The sequence below is a fragment of the Eublepharis macularius genome, chromosome 12 (genome assembly GCF_028583425.1).
Source record: "Eublepharis macularius isolate TG4126 chromosome 12, MPM_Emac_v1.0, whole genome shotgun sequence".
In the NCBI taxonomy this organism is placed as follows: domain Eukaryota; kingdom Metazoa; phylum Chordata; class Lepidosauria; order Squamata; family Eublepharidae; genus Eublepharis; species Eublepharis macularius.
The window spans coordinates 68,979,102-69,003,524 of NC_072801.1; the positions used below are offsets into that span (position 1 = coordinate 68,979,102).

The 24,423-nt window shown below is 44.3% G+C and overlaps 1 protein-coding gene across 3 annotated transcripts; it reads right to left on the minus strand.

Moving 5' to 3' along the window:
* Positions 1-4,128: 4,128 nt before the first annotated feature.
* LOC129340264 (uncharacterized) lies at positions 4,129-23,127 on the minus strand. Of its 3 annotated transcripts, XM_054994954.1 has the most exons (7): positions 22,979-23,127; positions 19,137-19,270; positions 17,951-17,989; positions 12,224-12,523; positions 7,442-7,738; positions 6,789-6,883; positions 4,129-4,484 (listed from the first exon to the last, which is right to left on the minus strand). In XM_054994954.1, exons 2-7 carry the CDS (start codon positions 19,165-19,167, stop codon positions 4,464-4,466), a joined length of 783 nt encoding a protein of 260 aa, XP_054850929.1. In that variant the 5' UTR covers positions 19,168-19,270; positions 22,979-23,127; the 3' UTR covers positions 4,129-4,463. The 3 variants fall into 3 exon arrangements, with proteins under 3 accessions (XP_054850929.1, XP_054850930.1, XP_054850928.1); XM_054994955.1 differs by lacking the exon at positions 6,789-6,883; XM_054994953.1 differs by lacking the exon at positions 4,129-4,484 and having other exon boundaries at positions 6,382-6,883.
* Between the last annotated feature and the right edge of the window lie 1,296 nt (positions 23,128-24,423).

The window sequence follows — 24,423 nt, forward strand, 5'->3', positions numbered from 1 at the left end:
GTTGTAATATCAAGAGAATTCCAGGCCTCACCTGTAGGTTGTCAACACTAGTAATCCCGCACCGCTCCCAAAGCTTGTAGCTGAGGGCCAAGCTACAAGTGACAAATGACACTTGGATGGCAGGTGTATTTCTCCCTGTTCACTTGCCCTCCACTCAATCCACTTGCCAGGCAAGTGTCTTTCGTCATGTGTAGCTTGGCCCTGAGAGTTAGATTCCAGACTCTGGGCCAAGCTACACATGACAAATGACACTTGAACAGCAAGTGTATTTCTCCCTGTTCACTTGCCCTCCACTCAATCCACTTGCTGTTCAAGTGTCATTCGTCATGTGTAGCTTGGCCCTCTGTGGAACTTGCTTTAGGGTTGTAAACTCTGGCTTCTGAAATTCCTGGAGATTTGGGGGCAGTGCCTGGTAAAAGCAAACTCTGGAGAGGAGAAGGAGCTCAACAAGCAAGTGATGCAATAGAGTCCACCCTCAAAGCAGCCATTTTCTCTGGGGAACTTATTTCTGTAGTCTCTCAGGTGTAATTTCTGGTCCCACCGGCAAGCTAGGAACCCTATCCCTGTTCCCTAGTTTCCTTTCTAACAAAGGAAGCAAAACTCAGGGCCAAGCTACAAGTGACAAATGACACTTGAACGGCAAGTGTATTTCTCCCTGTTCACTTGCCCTCCACTCAATCCACTTGCCATTCAAGTGCCATTTGTCACTTGTAGCTTGGCCCTCAGTGTATGGGGCGTGTGAGTGGGTAGGGGGGGAGGTTAACTCTCTGCACCCTTCCCCATTGCCACCTGCTCTGCTTCTGATCCCACTTGGATGAAAGGGGGGGTGAACATTGCCACCTGCTCCATAGCTGATCCCAGCCGGGTGAGGGAGGGTGGGCATTGCCACCTACATTCCTGATAAAAGCTGGGTGAAGGCAGGGGGTGAACATTGCCACCTTCTCTGCTTCTGATCCCACTGGATGAAGGTAGGGGAAGGCATTGCCAGCTTCTCCGCTTCTGTTCTTGGCTGGGTGAAGGGGGGAGTAGGCATTGCCACTTGCTTTGCTCCTGATCCAAGCTGAGTGAAGAAAAGATGGGCGTTTCCACCTGCTCCACTCCTGATCCCAGCTGGGTGATGGTGGGGGGCAGGCATTGCCACCTACTCCACTCCTGATCCCAGATGGGTAAAGGGTGAGCGGGCATTGTCACCTGTTCTGCTCCTGATCCGACCTGGGTGAAGGCGGGGGGCAGGCATCGCCGCCTGCTCCATGCCTGATTTTAGCCCGAGTTTCCCACCACAGCATGCTCTCTGGAGGCCTGGCTGCCTCATCTGGGCTTCCCTCCACAGCAGCGCCCACTGGAGGCACACCAGGGTAAGAAGTGAGTTGTCTCGAATATGCTTAGTCTTTTATATAGTAGGATTTAGACATTTTAGTACGTATGTCACCTTTTTTAGTGCAATGTCAGCTCTTGTTACATTTGCACTTGTCTGAATAGTAATAATAATAACATTCAATTTATGTACCACCCTTCAGAACAACGTAACACCCACTCAGAGTGGTTTACAAAGTATGTTATTATTATCCCCACAACTATCACCCTGTGAGGTGGGTGGGGCTGAGAAAGCTCCGAGAGAGCTGTGACTGTCTTTTCTGCCTGAATGTCTCTGGCAAACACACAATGCTAGCTTGTACTGTTATCTTGCCTTCAGTACTCAATGTGACTAAACAGTTTCTCAAAGTTACTTAGCAATTGCAAACTGCTTATTGCAAACACATAAGAAATCATTGCTTGTATGAGGTCCCTTAATTATTATTGCTGAGCTTGGCTGTAGTATCAATTGTGATATTAAATGGTGTGAGGCAGAGAGTCTAATAAGAAATTAAACCCAGAACAGCTTATGGGTGCAAAAGATATTGAGGTTTTATTTAGGAGAGCACCCTGATAACAGAAATAACAAAGTATATCTGCAACATCTAGAAACCTGGCATTTATATTGATCGGAACCTGGGATATGAAGTCTACAGTTCCTCCTGATAGAGGCAACAGAAGAGAAGGCTGTGGTAGGAGCCTCCCCTGTATATTTGATCTAACCAGGGCTTTTTTTCTGGGAAAAGAGGTGGTGGAACTCAGTGGTGGAACTCAGGACCGCACAGTGATGTCACTTTGGGTCAGCTGGAAGAAGGGAGGAGTTTTTTAAAGTTTAAATCACCAAGCTACATGGAGGGCAATCTAAACTCCTCTCTGTCTGGAGATCAGGGGGCGGGGCCACTGGCCATGTGACCATTTTCAAGAGGTGCCAGAACTCCGTTCCACCACGTTCCAGCTGAAAAAAAGCCCTGGATCTAACCTCAGATTGCTTGTCGGGTTCCCAGGCTGTGACCTCCAGGTGAAGTCCTTTTTTTAGCCTGCTGGAAACTGAAGTGTCACTGGGAGGAAACTGGGGAGAAATGGGGACTTTACCATAGAGTTTTTGCAAATCCTATAGCATCTTCCTGATATCATGCTGTCACTTGAGGTTTTCAGCGGAAGTGACATCATCAACCAGCATGTCAGTGCCCACCCCCAAAAGGCTTCCAGAGGTTGCCAGCTGTGGTCTGGCAGCTCTAGATTTGGTAGATAATCATTGGTGGCCTGGAATGTAATCATGAAAACAGGCCAAGCTGCACATGTGATAAAATGGGAACACGTGGAAGTCCACACATTAAAATAGCTGATTTTCAGTCTCAGCCATGACTATCTTAAGCCCTGGACGCAAGCCAATGTGTATAGAGGGGTGGTTGGGAGCATGCATGCTGTCCCCATTTTCTGCCTTCACCTGATAGCGCTGGCCTTGCCTCCCCTCCCCCACTCATGCATGTTTACCAACATGGATGCAGCATGTCTGCATGTTCAGTGTAGGGTTGTCAATCTATGGTTGCTGCATGTTCAATCTAGGCTGGCAACCTCTGGGAGCATTGAGAACAGGGTGGAGATGCTGGAAACTGGCATCACGTGATGCCACGGCACCACTTCCCGTTGTGTACATCACAACATCATGTGATGTTTTCCCCTTCCCCTCCCATTTTTGCTCTTGCTGCTTCATCAAGTAGGAGCTTGAAACGCAAGGGCTGCAGACAACCCAGTTCAGTCTGTGCTCACAAAAATTGTAGCCCCAGGATCCGGAACTTCCGAAATATTTCCAGACATAGGGATGAAGCCACAGAACATGCAGTCGTAGCTGCTGAGCATACAGTGCCTAAGCATTGTGTCTATGGGCCAAGCTACACATGACGAATGACACTTGAACGGCAAGTGTATTTCTCCCTGTTCACTTGCCCTCCACTCAATCCACTTGCTGTTCAAGTGTCATTCGTCATGTGTAGCTTGGCCCTGAGTCCAGGTGAACACACATAGGAGGGGGTGAGGATTGATCCGGCTTGCTTATTCTCAGCCTTCCACCCCGGTGTTCTTGGGCTAGTTGCTGTATGAATCCATTAAACAGAGTTCATTTAATGTACTTTTTTCCATAATAAAAGGCCCATTTGATAGCCGCTATTATGCTATTTCTTTCATCAGGGTATCAAGTACAGGAAATATATATATTTTTCATGGCCACTGAGTCATTACTATAGAAAAAGCATCCACAAAGGTAGCTTGGCTTAGTCAGCCGGCCCAGAGCAAGCTAGGACGGTGCTGAAAAGGAATTGTAGCCTGTGTCATAAAGCAATGCTTTCATAATTCATGGCTGGGGAGACCCTGCTGAGCCTGTCTCATTTTTTCAAAGACTTCCCGTTGATTCAGAATGCTGTTTTTTATCAAAGTGATTTTCTTTTGTACTAAATAAGTGAGCTGCTCAGAAGATCATTGGACACAAATAGAATAGAAGTTCATCCGTTTTGCCCTCCCGTGGAGAACGTCGATGCACCAGAAAATCTATCTGTTTCTACTGGCGTGGATTTCTGCAGTTTAATAAAAATATATTAAGGACGTTTAAGCGAGAATCAATGTACTGATTCTCTGTAATGAAAGCCCATTATGACGCTTAGAAAGTATTCAAGTACTCATACTCTGGGACTTTATTCAGGAGTGTTTTTGTTGTTTTTGATTTTTGATTGTTGTTTGTTTTGATTGTTGTTTGATTTTTTTAGTGAGAATTTCTCGCTCTTATTTATTTATTTATTTATTTAATCATATTTATATCCTGCCCTCCCCACAAACAGGTTCAGGGCGGCTCACAACAATAAAAGAACGATACCGTTTAAAAACAGAATAGAATTACAGAAGTTAAAAGTCACAAAACTCCATAGATAAAGGCGTCAAACATCAAATGGTAAAACTGCGGTATAAAAGACTACAAGCGCCACCTTGATGCAGCATCCAGGGCTTCTACACGGAAGCGAATATATACAAGCTGGACTGGGTAAATGAACAGAGGCCGGATCACACTATGGCTGGAAAGAAGCAGACAGAGAACCCAGAAGGACATTGGAGATGTGTTACTATTCATTCCTCTCGGACACCTGAAAAGATTAAAAGCAGGTGATTAAAGACTTCTGTGGATCATATCACAGGAGTGAAATCTCATGCAAAATCTCCCTTCCCAAGCAGACCTCCCAATTCCTATGCTACATCACAGGCAACTAGGATTGTCGGGCCGTTTTCACACGGCCATGCGCCCGGAAGATCGTGCGAAACTCACTGCATAAAAGCGTCTTCCTAGCGCAATTTCCTGGCACAATCCCATTTAATGGCCTTTTTTCTGATGTCATCGGGCCATTAAAGGGGATCGTGATGGGAGATCATGCTGAGAAGACGTTTCATGCTGTGAGTTTGTGCCATCTACCTGGGTGCGTGTGAAAACGGCCCTGGCTTCCTGGTAGGGCCTGGAATTCTTCTGGAATTACAACTGATCTCAAAGCTACATGGATCCTGGAGGAAATACCAGCTCTGGAGGGTGGACTCTATGCCACTACATCCCTGCTGAGCTCCTTACCCTCCTCAAATTCCATCCTTCTCAGTCACCACCCCCAAACCATCAGGAATTTGCCAAGCCAGAGGTGGCAACTCTAAGGCAACCCTCTGTTGACTGCAGAAAGCACTATAGATTGAACCCTCTCAGACAAATGGCATCAACTCAAGTGGCGTTAAGTTGTCTGAAGGACTTCAGCATTACAGTTGAATCCAAAGCCCACATACATTGGTCAGGTCATGAAAAACAGTTGGAGAGTGGACAGACAGCGATGGGCTGGGGCTTAGGACTGGTGGAAGCCATGCACTCTATAATCTGTACTGATGGAGGGTGAGGGCAAGGTTGCAGATCTGGGGAGAGGGAGAATAGCAGGAGACAGATGGGTTTGCCACATGGCCGTAGCTCAAAAGAAGAACGCAAGTTTTTCCTGCAGAAGTTCCCAGGTTCAATTTTTGCCTTCTCCTAATGTAAGGATTTCAGGTGGCAGTGCTGGAGAAAGATGCTCGCCTGGGACCCTGGGAGAGCCATGGCTGTTCAGAGTAGACGAGACTGACGTAGAGGATCTGACTCAGTACAAAATGTTTTCATATACTCCCTTCGTAGAACTCTTCAAATAATCAGTTCACCACCACAGCGGTCCATGTGGTTGCTTGCAGCAGCATAAATAAAAGACAGCACTGCAGTGGAAGATCACGGGGACAGTGGATCCATTATCATCTTCCAGAACTGTGCCATTGCAGGTGGGGTCCAGTGTAGGTTACTGAGGTGCTGGCAGACCCTCTGTGGTCATTCTTGTCCCTGGAGCTGATGACATAGCCTATGCGTCCAAATCTGCAACACCAACACCCAGGTCCTGCTAACACCACTATGGCCTAGCTTGTTCTTATTAAAAACGAAGAAAAAAAAGGGGAGGGGACTCAACCCAGAAAAGTGAGTGCTTTTTAATTAACTCTTTGCATCAGTTTATATTTATATATGCTTTATTTTAACTGATGCATATTTATTTTCAGTACAGCATTGAATATAATAGCCAGATGTGTAGCTGAAATTACTATGAGAAACAATGCAAGGTTCTGTGTCTAAATCCTAACCACACATCATGTAAGTTAATAATGGTTAAAACTTTGGTTTATAAATTCCATAAAAAGCATCAATGAGTTTTGAATATATAATAGTTTCGTTTTCTCTTCCTCTCTTTGACAGTTGCAGACAGTAACGCCTGGCTTTTAATTTTTAATTTTAGTATAACTATTATTGGGTTTATTTACATTGACCACTGAGGAAGGCATTTTAGGGGCTGAAACGCATATGGTCCATTTGTTTTTCGGTAGTCTATCAAGTGTCTATGAGATACTATTTATTTGGATGTAATTGTTATTGGTCGTTGGGCAATCCATCTTTATGTATGAAGCATTACAATCATGTATGTACTTACTTGTGGTCTAATATTTAGACTTTTATCTTTTTAAAATTTTTAAATTGTTGCTTTTGTGTACACTCTATAATAAACACATCTAATTTTGTTATATTTTTGTAGTGCTAGCTTGACCTTCTCATCCTACTAACTTGTTCTTGCAACAAGCATTGGCCCTGCTTGGATGGCAAAAAGACTTTGAGCCACCTTGTCTCTGAGAAGGTCTCCAGTGTAAGCCCCATTGAAAACAACCACACTGTTCTTTCTCATTTCAGTTCACCTTGCCCTTCATTAATTATTATGCACGAGTGTTTGGCTTTCCACCTCTGGCACCAAAATATCTTGGGCCAACCTTGCACGAACGTCCTTTCTCTTTGGTGCGGGAGTGAAAAAGCTCCCAAACCTCTCAGTTACAGGGCTTCTATAGAAAATCTCACTTGCCTTTGGCAGGAAATAGTAGTGGGTGGTTAAAAAGATGAGACCATTGATGGTGAAGAAAGCCCCACCAGTGGCCAATATCCGTCCCCAATTGGTGCCTAGGGAGGTGAAGAGAAGAGAGTTGCTGGTTATAGAAGGTAACGAAAAGTTGCCACATCCATCATCTTCTGCAGAATGAGCCAGGTGCTCTTATTCATCATCACGTCAGACCGGCAGGCTCTAGTATGATTCTCCCAGTGGTTATTACTCATTGTTAAGAAATCACGTGCTGTGATTTACCATTCCTATCTCACCCCTATCTCGCAACCATCTTGTGAGATAATTAGCTGCACCATGGGGTTCTTCCCCTCCGTCCGAAGCCCTCCAGACAAATGTTGAAGAAAGAATAACTTCACACAACTCATTGTGAAGTTATGGAATTCACTGCCTCCTGGTGCAGTCTCAGCCTTTTTAACTTTAAAAGAAGGGTTTAACAGATTCGAGGAGGACTCCTGAATGTTCGTTGGTTACGATGGCTACACACAGCTTCTAGGTTTAGAAATACTGTTCTTTTGTGCATTGGTGTATCAACATCAAAGGGAGTTTGAGGAAGTTGGGAAGGCAGGATGGAAGGAAGGACATTCTCAAGAAGTTGTCAGGGGCCACTCAGAACTTACCTGCTGGATCAATAAAGACAGGGTCGCTCTTCTCAGAACGGACATTTCGCCCAGAAATTAACTGGATATAGGCGCACATGAAGTTCCCTGTGTCCTTTGGTTCTATGATGTTCAGATTGTATGTGTCTGTAACAAGATCCACACTTATGGCTTGGATCGTCTGTCTGTCTCCGTAGTACTGGAATTCCTTGATGTCCTTTGTTTCATTTGGAGCTGAACACACCAAGTTCACAGAATCGCCCCACTTGTACTGCGGGAGTGTGTGATTCAATGTAAGGGATGGCTTTTTAGGGGCCTCTGCAAAAGAGAAAGGTCTGTCGTCAGGATTTTTTTTTCATGTCATGTAGAGACAGAAGACAAGCCCACCACTCCACTGAAGCGTGGATTTTCCACATCCATTTGGATGCCAATGTTTTCTTCCTAAAACAAACAAGCAAACTAACAAACAATGGGAAAACTGTGATGTGATTGTTCCCAATTTCAAAATCTCCTCATATTCCCAAATGGGCTTTCTGAGGCGGTCAAGGTGCCAAAAAATGAATGCAGCATAGTCACACAAATAACAATAACAACAACAACAATATTCGATTTATATACCACTCTTCAGGACAACTTAATGCCCACTCAGGGCCAAGCTACACATGACGAATGACACTTGAACGGCAAGTGTATTTCTCCCTGTTCATTTGCCCTCCATTCAATCCACTTGCCGTTCAAGTGTCATTCGTCATGTGTAGCTTGGCCCTCAGAGTGGTTTAAAAGTCTGTCATTATTATCCCCACAACAAACACCTTGTGAGGTGGGTGGGGCTGAGAGAGCTCTGAGAGAGCTGTGACTGACCCAAGGCCATGCAGCTGGCTTCAAGTGGGGAATCAAACCCATTTCTCCAGATTAGAGTCCCATGCTCTTAACCACTACACAAACAGAAAAAGACCAAAAGGTTAGGCTTTATCTGCATATCTTTTTATTTATTTATTATTCTCATGGTACCCAAACTCTGAAACTTTCTCCCAGGTAGATTCCTCATTTGTTGCCATCTTTCACCAGCAGGTGTTTCATTTGGCAGTCCTTTAGTGATCCCCTCTTCCTTTCCATTTTTTAAATTGTTATATTTTTTGTGTGTAGTTTTAGCTCTGTTTTTAATTGCTTTAATGGTATGTTGTTTTTTTGGGGGGGGGGAGGTTAATGGTTTTACAATGTGATTTTATTATGTATGTTTTGTTAGCTACCCTGGTGGCCTTTATGAGGGTAGACATGGGGGGTAGACATTTTGTAAAACAAACACCTCTGTTTACCAATTCACACACAGTGTTCAATGTAATGCATTTATATGCATTGATAAAAATCTCCCCCCAAAAGCAATCAATTAGTTTGTATGTATGATTGTATAAAGATACTTTTGGTGCAGTAGAACAGCAGGATTTGAGTCCAATGGCACTTAGAGACCAACAAGATTTTCAGAGTATCACAGAATATAACTGTGTGTGTGTGTGTGTGTGTGTGTTTGTGTGTGTGTGTGTGTGGTGTTCTACATACAGAGTAGTGTGTCAGGTTATGTAAGTTAGGTATAATTGGGTTTCCCTAATCCTGTTCTTTTATTTTTTGGGATTTTTTTGCTGTATATTGCATTTCATTCTCCCTGAATTCTAGTAGAATTTCTAAAAATAATTTCAGAGTAGAGCACTCTCGGTCTGTTGCTATTCCCTCAGAATCTCCTCACCCCCACATATGTACATATTCATATGCACCTAACAATTGCTTTTTTTGTGGTGTTTTATCAGTGCACATTTTAAGCTTCAGTAATGTAGAAGGAAAAATATATTTCTGAATGGGAGGAAGTAGGTGTGGCAAACTGCCCATGTACAGTTACAAAATTCTAGATGAGATTGTGTGAAGGGTCAGAAAATACCACCCTCTGACAAGCTGCCTGACAGTGGATAAAATGTCCTCCATGGCAGCCATTTGCACACAGGCAATTGCATGAGCCTTACTTCTAATTCAGCAGTTTCTCCCTCTAGGGTGGAGAGACAGAGGTAGAAACAAGTAAGTCACCAAGGGCCAAGCTACAAGTGACGAATGACACTTGAATGGCAAGTGTATTTCTCCCTGTTCGCTTGCGCTCCACTTAATCCACTTGCTGTTCAAGTGTCATTCGTCACTTGTTGCTTGGCCCCAAAACATGAAACAAACACTCATGTCTGATTTGCAACGTGTGTGGTATAATGCATTTTCTAATTTTTTCCTACTCCACACACCAGTAGAAAACGTGTCTGCCTTAGGAATCACACTGTTTCCTACTCTGAAGCCGCTGATTTATAACCCAAATGTACCAACCAGCTGTGAAAGAATTTGAAAGCACAGATAGCAAAAACTGGTCTTTGCTGCCATCCTGTGGACAAACGGTTTTCGGTAGCCCCGTGAAGGCAGACAGGAGAGGTAAAAATCTTGCAAATTGTAACATAAAGATACATCCCTATCTTTTTTGCAATTTCATCACAAGTGGCTTGCTAATAATGAAAACAGAAATAACAGTAATTAATTTTAGATGTGAGTGGTTTGGAATTTCCGCCCCCCCCCCCAACTCAAATGAATCGAGAGCTCTGCTTTTATTTTCTGATCAGCAGAAATGCCCTCAGATGAAGCTTGTCGGACATATCATAATGTGAACCAAAACTATACCAGTAAAATGTGGACATCTGTGCTTTGTAACCCCCAAAAGGTCGCTTACTCTGCCCGATGTTATTTCTGTGGCTTGGCTTCTATGAAGGATGTGTAGGCCTGCTGTGCATAAATGGAACATTGTCTTCCTCCCTCTCTCACTGCAGTTTATAAACCCTGAAATTGTGCTTTTGTGGGTAGTTGGACACCCTGGGAAACTCTGGGGGTTGAAGTGGAGGGATGCAGTGTGAGGCAGGAATGAGCAAAAATCACCCTGCTGAATGAAATGACTTTGCCTGACTGGAAAGGGAAGTCAGGACTGGGGAATGTATATGGAGCCATTCCTACAGAAATGGTCTCAATAGCAACTGGGAGTGGTTAACTCTTCACCTAAGGTTATTGTCCACAGGTTTATGCACGCTATTCATTCTCTCTGCCCACTAATCACCCGTCTGGAATAGTGCACTCCAGTTCAGATTGGACTATTTACTCTTCTGACTTGATCTTGTTTTTGTCCATGCCCCATACGGCCATGTAGTATGCCTGTCTCTCAGATGGCAGAACTGTACAGCCTCACCCCTTATGCCCTGTTCCTTGTGCATATTTCCATCTGTCAACAACAGGTAATGCTGCTTTGATGAAGGAAGTGATCTGTGGCCGACAAAACCTTATATCATAACCAGTGGTTTTCAGCCATCACAAGACACTGATGGGCTGTGATGGACTGGGATCTGGAAACCTGGCTTCAACCCCCCCCCCCCATTCTGCCCCCGAAGCTTGCTGGGTGGCCTTGGATCAGTTGCACTCTCTCGGCCTATCCTACCTCATAGGGTTGTTTTGAGGATAAATGGAAGAAAGAGGAATGATGTAAGTTGCTTTGGGTCACCATTGGGAAGAAAGGGGGGTATAAATGAAGTGTGTAAGTGAGTGAGAGCCAAGCTACGGGTGATGCCTGACATGAGTTAGACACTTGTCAGCTTCCCTTAAGTTTTGATGGGAAATGTAGGCATCCTGGTCTTGCAGCTTGGCTCTCCATTTAATTAAAGTTTACAGAGAGGCAGTCTATAGGAGGGAGAACATGCAGTCAAGAGGGGAGTGCAGGCGTCGGGCTCTTGCTGGGCGCCCCCCTTCCCCTCTGCTGTGTGTGTGTGTGTGTGGGGGGGGTGTCTGTAAACTTCAATTAAATGGAGGCCAAGTTGTAAGACCAGCATGCCTACATTTCCCATCAAAACTTGAGGGAAGCTGACAAGTGTCCAACTTGTGTCAGGGGTCACTTGTAGCTTGGCTCTGAGTGAGTGAGTGAAACCTTCAGACCAGAATCCTGGAATTGGAAGAACCACAGTGAAAGACCATAAAAGCAGTGTTTGTTTTTCCCCAAGTCAGCTTCAAAATGTATGTTTCTCCTTTCTCGAGAAGCTAAAAGGAGTATGAGACATATGCTCAAGGGATACGCTTGCTCCACAGCTTTGAAGCTGCATTGGAAGAGGTCCTGCTACTTCTTACAATTAAACTAACCTCTTACTGATCTCTGACAGGTGAGTGTTGCAGGGGCTCAGATGGGGATCAGGAAGAACATTGCCTCCTCCAAACCAATTGCTGCTTGCCATCTTCCTTCTCTTCAAAATGGTGGCAGCCACCATTGGTCCCTGACAAGCATTCTCTTTGCCCACCCGGGCCCAATATAAAAAAAAATCCCAAACATTCATACATGATTAAAATTTGCCTAGGGAGGTGGTGAGTTCCCCTTCACTGGCAGTTTTCAAGAAGAGGCTGGATGAATATTTGTCAGGGATGCTTTAGGCTCATCCTGCATTGGGCAGGAGGTTGGACTAGAAGGTCTGTATGGCCCCTTCCAACTCTGTGATTCTGTGAAAATAGCACACACGTTTCCATAATCTGAAGAGTAATCAGGTCTCCTGGGCTGTGTCTCTTTCCTGGCAACCCTTGGAAGCTGCAGGCTGTTGTATTCAGTATCCCATGACACTCCCATAATGCCATTTCGAGCACTTGGAAGACTTGTAATGGTGTTCAGAATACTCGTGGTTCACAGTAGCTCATGCCATATTATGAGCAAGCACCCTGGATTGTCCATCTTACCCATCATTGTAGGAAATATAAACCTACCTGTCACTTGCAGGGTGATTATATTGCTTTGTGGCGATCGGACCTCTTTGTCAATCTCCCCTGTCCAGTAACCGCAGCTGTATTTTCCAGCTTTCTCCTTTTGAACTTTGACAGGCAGCCAGCCATTCCCAAAGCCATCTAAGTCCATTTCATGTATCACAGCCTTGCTCTCGTTAAAAAATCTATATCCTTTCACCGGCTTGTTGATCTTAGCAGTGCAAATGAGATCAATATTGTCACCTTCATAATACTGACGATAACTTGGATTCACAGAAAGTTGGGCGGAAATTAGCTGTTCTCCTAGAAGAGAAACTGAAACTGAAGCTCAATCCGGACAAGACCAAGGCAATGCTAGTTGGGAAGGCTGATGTTCTAGAGGGATTGAATCCACTTGTCCAGGGGAGAGTGAAGCTGGCTTTCTCAGAGCAGGTGCTAATAAATCCCGCCTTGCTCTTTGAAAAGCAAGTTGGCATGATAGCAAGGGATGTCTTCAATCAGCTGCATTGAGTTCACCAACTCTCTCATTATCTAAACTCAGCTTAACTGGCCACACTGATCCATGCTTCTGTACCCTCAAGGTTGGATTACTGCAATATGCTCTATGTGGGGCTGCCCTTGAAATGACAGCTGGTCCAGAATATGTCAGCCCAACTATTGTTAGGGTCCAGTCTCTGGGAACGTATGCTGACCATTTTGAAACACGATGGTTACTGGTCTGTTTTCAGGCTCAATTCAAGGTGCTGATTATCAGCATTAAGGCTCTTTACAAAGTGGGACCCACATACTTGAAGGACCATCTCCTTCCATATGTCCCTGTTCACCAACTACTGTCCTCAGGCAGCCATTTGTTGGCTGTCCCACCACTTAGGGTGGCCTGTCTGGCACAGACTGGAGCCTGGGCCTTTTATATCATGGAACGGGCTTCTTGAAGAGGTGAGGGGAGCCCCCTCCTTGGAGATCTTCAGGAGGTGCTGCAAGCTTTGCTTGTTTGCCAGGGATTTTGAGGGGGCATGTCAGGTAGACTTCTTTTAAGGAGGAGAAAGAGGGGGGAGTAATTATTTTATTTTGATAAAGGTTTTTACCTTGCAAATCCTGTAGGTCTTCAAGGTGCAACTGGACTCTAATCTTGTTATTTTATTTTGGTTTTAATTGGAAATGGGTTTTTTTAATGATTATTACAAGTCATCTTGAACCATGTGGAATGCAAGTTATAAATGTTTTAATCTTTAGATAACATATATTTAAATGAAGGGGTCTGTTTAGTGGGCAAGATGTAGAAGGAAAACATGGTCCCAAATACAGATACAAAATGAGAACACGAATGTTGGCACAATGGACTGGATCCAGTAGTTCGGGGATGCAAAGATTGCAGATATTTCCTGCATTCCCCTTCGTCCAGTGATCCTGTCTGACTCTGAGGGCCAAGCTACACATGACGAATGACACTTGAATGGCAAGTGTATTTCTCCCTGTTCACTTGCCCTCCACTCAATCCACTTGCCGTTCAAGTGTCATTCGTCATGTGTAGCTTGGCCCTGAGTCATTTGACTCACACAGGAAATAGCCACATGTTTCAGGAAGCTGCTATGGGATTGGGAACACAATTGTCCTCTCCTCCCTGTTCTGTTTGCCTTCCTCTGTGCATAGAGCAGGGGTAGCTGGGGGAGGTAGCTGTGAATTTTCTGCATCGTACAGGGGTTGGACTAGATGATCCATGGGGAAACTTCCACCTCTGTGTTTCTATGTCAGTGGAGATAGAACAGGCAGGGGGCTGACGGAAGAGGCAGAAATGGCAATTTTGCCCCCTTCCTCTCCCAACTCCAACCTACAGTGATAATTGTTTTATGTGTGCTAGGGTTCCCAGGTGCCCATCGGAGGTGGGCAAACTCCCAAGGGTTTGCTCCCTTTTCCGACAATCTTGCAGCAATCAGCCTCTGGAAGTCACCTGCCACTGGCGGACAACCCCAGGTAGCCCACACGCTCCCAGAGAAGTGATGCCGTTACTCCTGGAAGTGACATCGTTGCACCAGCTGCGGGAGCACTCCCACACTTTGTTTTGGGCTGATTTTGGCTCCAAACAGGCTGGATCAGCCCTGCATGGAGCACAAGAGTGCTCCCATGGCCGGTGCAATGACATCACTTCCAGGAGTGATGTTATCGCGCCAGCACCAGAGCTGGAAAAAAAAGACCACACTCACAGCATGATGTAAGTGCCAGGTCCCCCTTCTCTCACCAGGTGGGTATAGGGACCTGGCAACTCTTCCCTCGACCTGGGGAATAAATTTTCTAGGGGTATAGAAAGGACTTCTGCTCTGGGGGAAGAGGTGTGTGGGAAAGATCTATGATTATCAATGCCCTCTACAGTGTCTGGCTGGACCCAACTCAACATTTCCTGGGAGATGCAGAATCAGAACCAGGCTGCATGTTACATGGAAAGGATGCAGAAGACTGAAGTGGCAGGAATTTGGATGTCAGCTCAGACAACAGATTCAGATCTTCATAATTTGGAACATTGTCCTCAACCCAGGAAAAATAAAGACCCTGCATGTTATTGAAACCAGGGGACAAGCTATCTAAATCTTTCTCCATACTGTACCAGCTTTTATACAGTAAAAGAGCTGTGGCTCTCGAAAGCTTATGCTACAATAAAGTTGGTTAGTCTTCAAGGTGCTACTGGAATCTTTACTGTTTTGTAACTACAGACTAACATGGCTAACTCCTCCGGATCAGTTTTTATATGTGCAGGGAGTTTTATTTTATTAATGGGGAGAAAGTTCCAAATGAGGATGCTCACACGCAATCTGGAATTGTACGATGATGACCAACTTATGCTCTTACCCATGTTTCCTGAACAGCATGAGTCACCACCCCATGATTTGAAAGGGATTTTGAAACACATCTTTCTCAAGAAAGTTCCTCCGTTTATGAAAATTAGAAGGCATGTTTTCCTTGGTTAGTTCTGTTCTCTAGTGGTCCTAGTTACGCCTCTAGCTGAAGTTAGGGGTGTGATCTCTGCACCTTTCATAAAGCGCAGAAAGAGGGGTTGTTAGTTTTGAATGCCTCCCTATGTTGATAAAATTCCCTGCATGTAAAAATACTTACAGTGCAATCCTAAGAAGTGTTACTCCAGTCTAAGGCCATTGGAATCAGTGGACTTAGACTGGAGTAACTCTGTTTAGGATTGCGCTGTTTGTATATCAGGGAGAAAGATTTAGTGCAGGTTTCTCTGTAATGCACTAGCTTTCTGCAAACAATTAAAAAAATTAAATTAAAAATTAAAAATACTGATGTTGACCAGATGCAAACATGCCCCCGTAAGCTACATGTTTACACATATATGTAAATATTCAAATTCTAAAATTAAGAATGATATATTTTGAGAAATGTTACCTATTGTTGTCTAGGGGTAACCTTTAAAGATACTCTGAATTGGAAGATACATCTTGCATTGGTTAAATCCTCAGCATCAAGGATTGTAGGGTCAATCATACATTTCTTTTATACAAAGAGGGGTCGGCTGATAGATCCAGCACTGAAATTATTTAAGAGCAAGGTAGTCCCTCACCCCCTATATGGAGCTGAAGTGTGGGGTTGGAAGGAAGACATTCTAACCAGTCTTGAGGTAATCCAAAACCAATTATTGAGATGGATTTTGGCTTTGCCCAAAGGCGCTCCTGCCGCTGTGATGAGGGCTGAAACAGGACTCCCCTCCCTTAGGGCGTGGGTACACCTTGCAGTATTAAAATACAGGAAAAGGATCAAATTTTCCAGTTCTGACTCCTTAACTTGCTAATCAGTAAATTACTTACTATCCAAAGACCCCCCACATGCCCTGGCTTTCTATCCACCATTTGCCAAAGGTATACCATCCCGGATGACCTGTTAGGGGTCTCAGCCAACAACCTCCCACTTAAGGAGTAGATCTACAAGTCAGATGCAGTGATGGATCGGCTATCAATATTAAAATCTAAGGCAGCTCCTTGGTAAAAACTAATCAAATTTGACCATTCAAGATCTCCCTACCTAGCCAGTATTTCTCATTACAACCTCAGAGTGTCTTTCACTGCTTTGTACTTTCAGGTGATGCAAACAGCTCTTTTGGCAGGGCGTTATTCTCACATCCCTATGGAACATCACACCTGCATTTGTGGATTACCTACAGTGGAGAACCTTTCCCACTACCTACTTTATTGTCCATTATATAGTGTACCCAGAACTAATTTTTTGGCTAGAATCTTATCAGTGACAAACACATAATCTGAAATCGAGAAGATTGTGTTTTTGTTATCTGACACTGATAATCATGTGTCCTATAGAGTCTTTCAGTTTGCACTCACAGCCAAAAAGATAAGATCTAAGGTGGTACTGAATGAGGCTGTTTTGTGACTCCTGTGATAGTTTGGCATATGTACTGTCAGAAGCCCTGGGTGGAAGACCTCTCCTTGCCTACAGACAGCCCCCCAACCTTAAACAACTTCTCACTTACAATCATGAATCGGCTAGCAGAGTCACCAGCACAGGTACCAAGCCCTGCAACAGACCCAGATGCCAGCTCTGCCCCAGGGAATACAATTACAGGACCCAATGGCATCAACTACACTGTTTCTGGCTCTTACAGCTGCTCATCCTCCAATCTGATATATGCCCTCATGTGCCAACAATGTCCATCTGCTCTGTACATTGGACAAACCAGCCAACCTCTACGCAAAAGAATAAATGGACACAAATCTGACATTAGAAATGGCAACGTCCAGAAACTAGTGGGAGAACACTTCAATCTACCAGGACATTCCATCAAAGACTTAAAGGTCACTGTAGTTCAACAGAAACCTTTCAAAAACAAAATCCAACGGGAAGCTGCTGAATTGGAATTCATATGTAAATTTGACTCTGTCAAGCTGGGACTGAATAGGGACTATGAATGGTTATCTCATTATTAGAGGTAACTGATTTCCTTAACAGAAGCAAATTGATCTCCATATCAGAAGGAGCTGTTTGCATCTCCATATCAGAAGGAGCTGTCTGCATCTACTCCGCCCTCCCCACTCCTCCTCTATATCTGACCAGTTTCTTTTTGTCCTCCATGCATCTGAAGAAGAGAACTGTGATTCTCGAAAGCCTATGCTACAATAAAGTTGGTTAGTCTTAAAGGTGCTACTGGACTCTTGTTGATTTTGTATTGTTTTAATTAATTTTAGTAACCTATACAAACTGTGATAAGGGATTTAATTGTTTATTAGTCAATGTTTGGTGAATTGTGACGGCCTATGGCTATAGACAATAAACTCTTTTGACTTTGACTTTGACTATTGGCTGATTCTGCACACGTTGGATAATGCACTTTCAATGCACTTTATCAATCGTTTGAGGCGGATTTCTTGTTCTGCACACAACAAAATCCGTTCCAAATGATCTATAAAGAGGATTGAAAGTGCATTATCCAACATGTGCGGAATCAGCCATTGTTGCAGATCTTACAGTGCAATCCTAAGAAGAGTTACTTCAGTCTATGTCCATTGGATTCAATGGGCTTAAACTGCAGTAACTCTTCTTAAGATTGCACTGTTAGAGTCAGAATCCTTCCCTCTTGGAATTGCAACCCACTTGTCGGAGAACTGGCCCCGCGTTAGTGTCACAGCCCACAGTTTGAACCCCTGCCACAAACAAGAATCCTCCCATCAGTTCTCCCTCAACTGACATCTCAATGCAAAAAAGATTGAACGTTACCTGCAGTCGAGGCTGGTGAGATCTCAGCATGGAGGAAAACTGGAGAAGAGAACGAAATAGAAAAGGAGGAGAGTTGAGCAATTCCCTTGACTTAATTAGTAGATTAATCAGCTAGTGCCTTGAGTTTTTGTAAGAAAGCATGGATTATAGCTGATAAAAAGAGTAAATTAAAACTGTCAATTCATAGCACAATCAGGACTGGACCCACCATTCAACTTTCCATGATATTTCTCAATGGGTTGCTAGTACCCTCGAAGGCTGCTAGTGTTGAAGACTATGCAGAGCCAAGCCTGGAGCAAGTGAAGCCGAGTGGCTGTTTTGGCACTGTGAGTTATTGCTGTAGGGGCCACTCATCTCTGGCTCAGCACTGGCGATCTGTGCCCGTTTGTGGAAAACCACAGTGCTTGAATTGATGTCTTTGTCCTCACTGCTGGCTGGGTCTATGCTAAGCACTCCCTGCCCGGTTTGCCGACACACAGTGCTGCAGAGTCCATTGCAGGTTTGCACTTGGGCTATGTTCCCAGTCTGCCCCCCAAAAGTGTATCCCCCCCCCCAAAAGTCATGTGCAACAAACTGCAGGCATGGCACATAGGCCTGTGCAGTGTTAGAATGTAGTAATAAATATTTGGCGAATGCCCAACGGCAAATCTCATGTTCTTTTGGTCTGCCAAACTATGCTTTCCAGCTTCCACGGTTAGCAATGAAGGACTCTCTCTCTCTCTCTCTCTGGGCCAAGCTACACATGACGAATGACACTTGAACAGCAAGTGTATTTCTCCCTGTTCACTTGCCCTCCACTCAATCCACTTGCTGTTCAAGTGTCATTAGTCATGTGTAGCTTGGCCCTCTCTCTCTCTCTCTCTCTCTCTGTGTGTGTATAAAGTGTTGTCAAGTCACATACAGTGAGCCCAGCACGGGGTTTTTAAGGCAGGCAAGAAGCAGAGATGGTTTGCCATTGCCTTCCTCTGCAGAGTCTTCCTTGCTGGTCTCCCGTCCAAGTACAGACCCTGCTTAGCTTCTGAGATCTGATAAGATTGGGCTATACCATGCTGCCTTCCCTCCCCATAGAAAAAAATATATATATGAGAAGAAAGCTGAGAACCTAAGGGGAAAAAGAGGGGAAATCTGGAAGAAAAAATGGGAGGAACTGAACAGGTTTTTTTTTTTTTTTAAATGTGTCACATACCAAGGATAGGAACCAGGAAAAGTTGCTCCATGTTGTAGAAAGATCTCTTGTCCCTTTGAAACGCAGTTTGGATCCTGTCCTTCTGAAGTCTGAGAGTCGATCTTCCTCCTTGACAGAGCCAGTCCAAGTCACTTCTAGAGAAGAGAAAGCTGCCTGTTTCAGACTTGCATAATCATGCTGTTGGGAAATGGTGCCATTGATGGGAAGATGGCCAAGGGTCCCCTGCACAGTGTCACTTGAAACCGAAAATGGAAATGGTTTGGGTGGATTGGACGAGTCAGCAGTTGTTTTGACTCTCTGACCACTAAAAATCAGCAATTCCGGTTTTGTGTGGTGAAGGCACTTCATGCAGCTAGCATGCAGCGAAGGCTTGGATGGGTTTTTTTTCTTTGATGGGGGGATGAAGTTTCATTGACTGTATTGAAACTCTGCCATTATATACCAGAGAGGTTTAGGAGGCATAAGAAATGTAATATGTCCACCTGATCCAACACTTGATATCCAACAAAGAACCAACGTGATGCATGGAATGATGTATTGGCTGTCGAATGTATGAAGCTGCTGTATACAGAGTCCGGCCCTTGGTCTATCAAGTTCAGGATTCTCTCCTCTGACGGGCAACAGCTTTCCAAGGTCTCTGCTGGAAGTCTTTTGCATCATCTACTACCTTTTAACTGGAGAAGCCAGCTGAACTCAGGTCTTTCTGTACGCCAGACAGATAGTCTGCCACTGCATCACAGCCCCTTCCCACATTCACCAAGTTGTCCGAGTTTCTGAGGAAGAGTTGCCAGGTCTCCGCACCTCCAAGTAGTAAGAGTTTACCATCCTACTGCTTGTGGATTCTCCTCGCACTCACGGCCCCATGCCGGTGTGCTGACGTCACTTCCTGAAAGTGATGTCATCGTGCAAGGCTGGGATAATGTGCATGCTTCACTGCAGGCCAATTTGGGCCCCAGATGGGCCCAATTCAGCCCATGTGGGACCCCAATTGGCCCGCAGCAAAATGACGTCTATGACATCATCGCACCAGCCCTGGGAACATGCCCAGGAGTCCCGTTCCCTGCCTTCCCCCCTGCAAGGGCAAAAGGTGGGAACAGGGGATCCCCTGGCCCCACCGGGGAATGGGATTCCTATTCTGAGGTAAACTAATGAAATTGATTAGAGTTGCTGTAGCAGAGTGATTAAATGGTTGGTCTGCAAATCAGCACTCTGCTAGTTTGACTCCCGCTACTGCCCTGAGGTCAGCAGGTGGCCTTGGGGAAGGCACTTTTCTTAGTTCCAGCTCCCCAAGTGTATTGTAGGGATAATCATGTTCACTGCTCTGAGTGGGGCATTAATCTTTCCAGAAGGAGGTGTATAAGCACAGTGTTGTTGTTATTAAAGGTAAAGGTAAAGGTGCAAGCACTGAGTCATTACGGACTCATGGGTGGACGTCGCATCACGACGTTTTCTTGGTTGTTATTGTTGTAGTTATTATAATCCTCGGTGGTGTCATGTCATGTCTGGTGGAGGGGATATAAAATAATATCAAAACAACCCAGGTCAAATTTCTGTGCCCATGCCTGATAAGTTTATAAGAATTTTCTTTGGATATCTGCTTAGGTGAAATCTAGAATTTGCGAAAGAGAGAGGTCTTTGTACCACCAAAAAGAGTAAGCCACAGATCATGACAGCCACGTAGGCATCAGTGTAGACAAGAATCAGATGAAACACAGAATAAAAATACAGTGGGATGAAGCTCCTATTTTCTTAGAAAGCAAACGTTGATCATATAAAGATTATATATTTATCATGATTTTTAGAAAAAAATATCTCCTGCCCTTTTGGTTTGCAATGGGGGAAATTATCCCATAGTTGCTATTGTTTAATCAGTTTGTTAAATGATACTATTATTTTCCCAACAAGTATCTGAAATTAAGAGCATTGCTTATGCCAACCACACATTTATTTTATTTTATTTCAGTTCAGCGAAACATGTTGAAAGAGGCACTGAAATTATCCTTAATATTCTGTCAGAAAAATCAAGATGACTCTCACTGAAATGCTGCATGCTGGTAGGCAAATATCAAACGCTTGCTGTGTTTCCAAACCTGTGATACAGGCAGTATTTATTTATTTACTTACGACGTTTGCCTTTCTCACTGCAGCTCAAGGCGGATCACACAGAGTAAGATAATTAAATCCATGGGAACAATTTGTTCACCAGGCTACTAATTTAAAACACAGGCGCATATTTGAAATAGAGAAGGGAAGCACAGAAATAGATTTGAGAAAAATCACATTTTTTTGCAGTCAGCTCTTAGCAGCAAAAAAGCAAGCTACCTTTCTTTCTTTCTTTCTTTCTTTCTTTCTTTCTTTCTTTCTTTCTTTCTTTCTTTCTTTCTTTCTTTCTTTCTTTCTTTCTTTCTTTCTTTCTTTCTTTCTTTCTTTGGCAGGTGTTGGTTGCGGATGATTTTTGAATTTTTCTTCCTATTTTGCTTTAAGCAACCAACCATCACTCCATTTCTGTGTTGCTTCTCCTTTCTGTGAATTCAGTTCATGGAGTTGGATTGAGCCAGCTTTTCTCTGGGTGAAAAAGCGAGGAAGAGTTCCCTTTGGCTACCCAAAAGCATATGCTAGGAATCACGGGACGTCTATTGACAGAAGTCATATGGAATTGGGGCTGTAATAAGGGTAATAAAGGGCTGTAATAAAATTGGGTAAGATTGAGTGGCAAAGTTGGCTGGATCCAATCCGTTATTGTTTATTTCAAACCATTTTCCATGTCTTTGCCATGAATTTATAGGAAGTTTATTTTTATAAAATTGATGCATTTTTTAGTGTTGCTTGCACTTCAACAAATCAATGTCATACAGAATGCAAGAAGTTCCGCTCAGTGCACAGTGGGACTTTAAGGTAAAAGAGGCACGTTCCGCTAGTGGAAGGCTTCTTGCCCTGTCGGAAGGTTTGAGCAGTAGTGGAACAGGTGATGCAAGGTAAGAGTGGAGTAGGATTTCTGTGCTGCTGTCCCTGCCACCTCATAGGTCTTCCAATGAGTTCTATAGCACCCCCATTCAGATTCAATTCATGTTGTTTTCCGACTCTACCTAATAGTAAGGAGTCCAGTAGCACCTTTAAGACTAACAAACTTTATTGTAGCATAAGCTTTCAAGAACCACAGCTCTCTTTGTCAGATGCATGGCCCATGCATCTGATGAAGAGAGCTGTGGTACTCGAAAGCTTATGCTGCAATAAAGTTTGTTAGTCTTAAAGGTGCTACTGGACTCTACTATTTTGCAACTACAGACTAACATAGCTAACTCTTTTGGATCTATGGCATGACTCAAGACGTCTTCCAATTCTCCCAACTCCATAGAAATCCACGACTCTGAATTTTGCCTCAAGGCTGGAAGAGATTGACAGGGGGAATAGCTTGTAGGAGCTTCTCATTCTAGGCTCCTACCAAGGCATCAACAAAGCTATAAACTGGGATCTTAGAATCTCTCATGGCATTCCAAAAAACAGTGTGGATCCATTCGTCTCTGCAAGTGGACCATTTTAACCAACCCCTTACTCTGGCAGAGTAGTATTGCAGGAGTTCACCTGCCACTTGAAGTGGCAGTGGTCAGACCATAGCACAGTCTGAACCTCCAGACCAGAACTTCCCCAAAAGATTCAGGGCAAAACAACAACAACAACAATGAGGAGGAGGAGGTATGTCCTTTGCATAGCATCCCATAGAGCCCCTATTAAAGTGACAGGACATCCCCCCTTCCCCTAAGGTGTTGCTAACCCTAGACATGACAGAAGTGTGCCTGACTGCTTCCTATCTTACCTTTGATAGGCTCACAAATGCTACTTACTGGTGAAGGAAGGGTGACTCTCAGCTGGAGCTGCATCAAATGTTATTATCCAGGCACTGAAGGAGATGCTTCACCCAGTGATTCATCTTTTTTCTCCCTTTCGCAACATACCAAAATGTAATGGCTCAAAACAGGGAGATCGTATCAAACGTTTTTCCTGGCAACAGACTAGAAGTCACCCTAACCACTAAACTCGAGACTGCAGAGCATCTTCTTTCTACTGCTGGCTAGGATGATTCATCTTCTTTCCCCGTTCAGATCGTAGTAGGAGAGCAGCTTTAGGCACTATACATGCTCTACAGCCTAGTTGCCCTGTGTGTGCAGACGGACCGGAGCCAACCCCCAAGATGCCTGCCCCCCTGTTAAGAAAGATAAACAAATTTATCTTGCTGAATCATGTGTCCAGCCCTGCGCCCGCCCCCCGTGTTCCCTCTGTGCAGGCAAGAGCACTAGTTATCGTCATGCTTCAAGCTGGTGTCCACTCAAAATCGAGGGAGAGTTGGGAGTTTTCTGCTGTTTTAATCTGAACATCTCTATTTTGATTTGGCTTTTCCCTTCTGTGGATGGAAACTGTTGCAGCTTTTGTTTCCTCGCATAACTGACACTGTTTGCTCGTAACTTCAATTAATATTCAGTGCTGGAAAAGGATTTCTCAGAGACGTAGTAGACTGGGAAACAGCATCCAAGCACCATGAGTCGGAGAACATCATATTCCAGTTCAGCTAGTACGACACATAGAAAAGTTGCCATCGTGTTTGAATCTGAGGTAAAACTTCTGTCATGTTCCCGCGGCAGGATTAAATAAAATCTATAGGTTAGAATTTTGGAATCTATTCAAAGGCAGATTGGCTGTTTAATTTATGGGAAATTTCCTGGTGGGCCTCTGCTTGAGAGACAGGATTGCTCACCTCCAGGTGCATCTGACAAAGAGAACTGTGGGCCAAGCTACACATGACGAATGACACTTGAACAGCAAGTGGATTGAGTGGAGGGCAAGTGAACAGGGAGAAATACACTTGCTGTTCAAGTGTCATTCATCATGTGTAGCTTGGCCCTGTGGCTCTTGAAAGCTTATGCTATAATAAAGTTGGTTAGTCTTAAAGGTGCTACAGGTGAGGTCTGGAAATTTCCCAGGATTATAACAGATCTCCAGATGACAGAGATCAATTCCACCTCCCCCGCTCCAATGGCTGCTTCTGAGGGAGGACGCTATGGCATTATACCCTGATGAGATCCCTTCCATCCCCAAATCCCATCCACCATAGGCTCCACCCTAAAATCTCCAGGAATTTTCCAACCTGAAGCTGGATACACTACCTAGAGGGGCATTGGTGTCCCGAAACAAAGAGCCAAGCCTCAATAACTCTTCCCAAGCCAAAGGAGCCACTTCTCCTTGGTGATGGCAGTTCGTATCAGCTCAGAAATTGACTTCTCTGGTGCTGCTT

Coding starts and splice junctions, on each gene's coding strand:
- LOC129340264 (XM_054994953.1), bottom strand. CDS start 19,167: ATGGAGCAACTTTTCCTGGTTCCTATCCTTG. Junction 17,990..19,136: donor TTTCCTGGTTCCTATCCTTG/GTATGTGACACA, acceptor TCTCTTCTCCAG/TTTTCCTCCATGCTGAGATC. Junction 6,884..7,441: donor TGTCTTTATTGATCCAGCAG/GTAAGTTCTGAG, acceptor TCACCTCCCTAG/GCACCAATTGGGGACGGATA.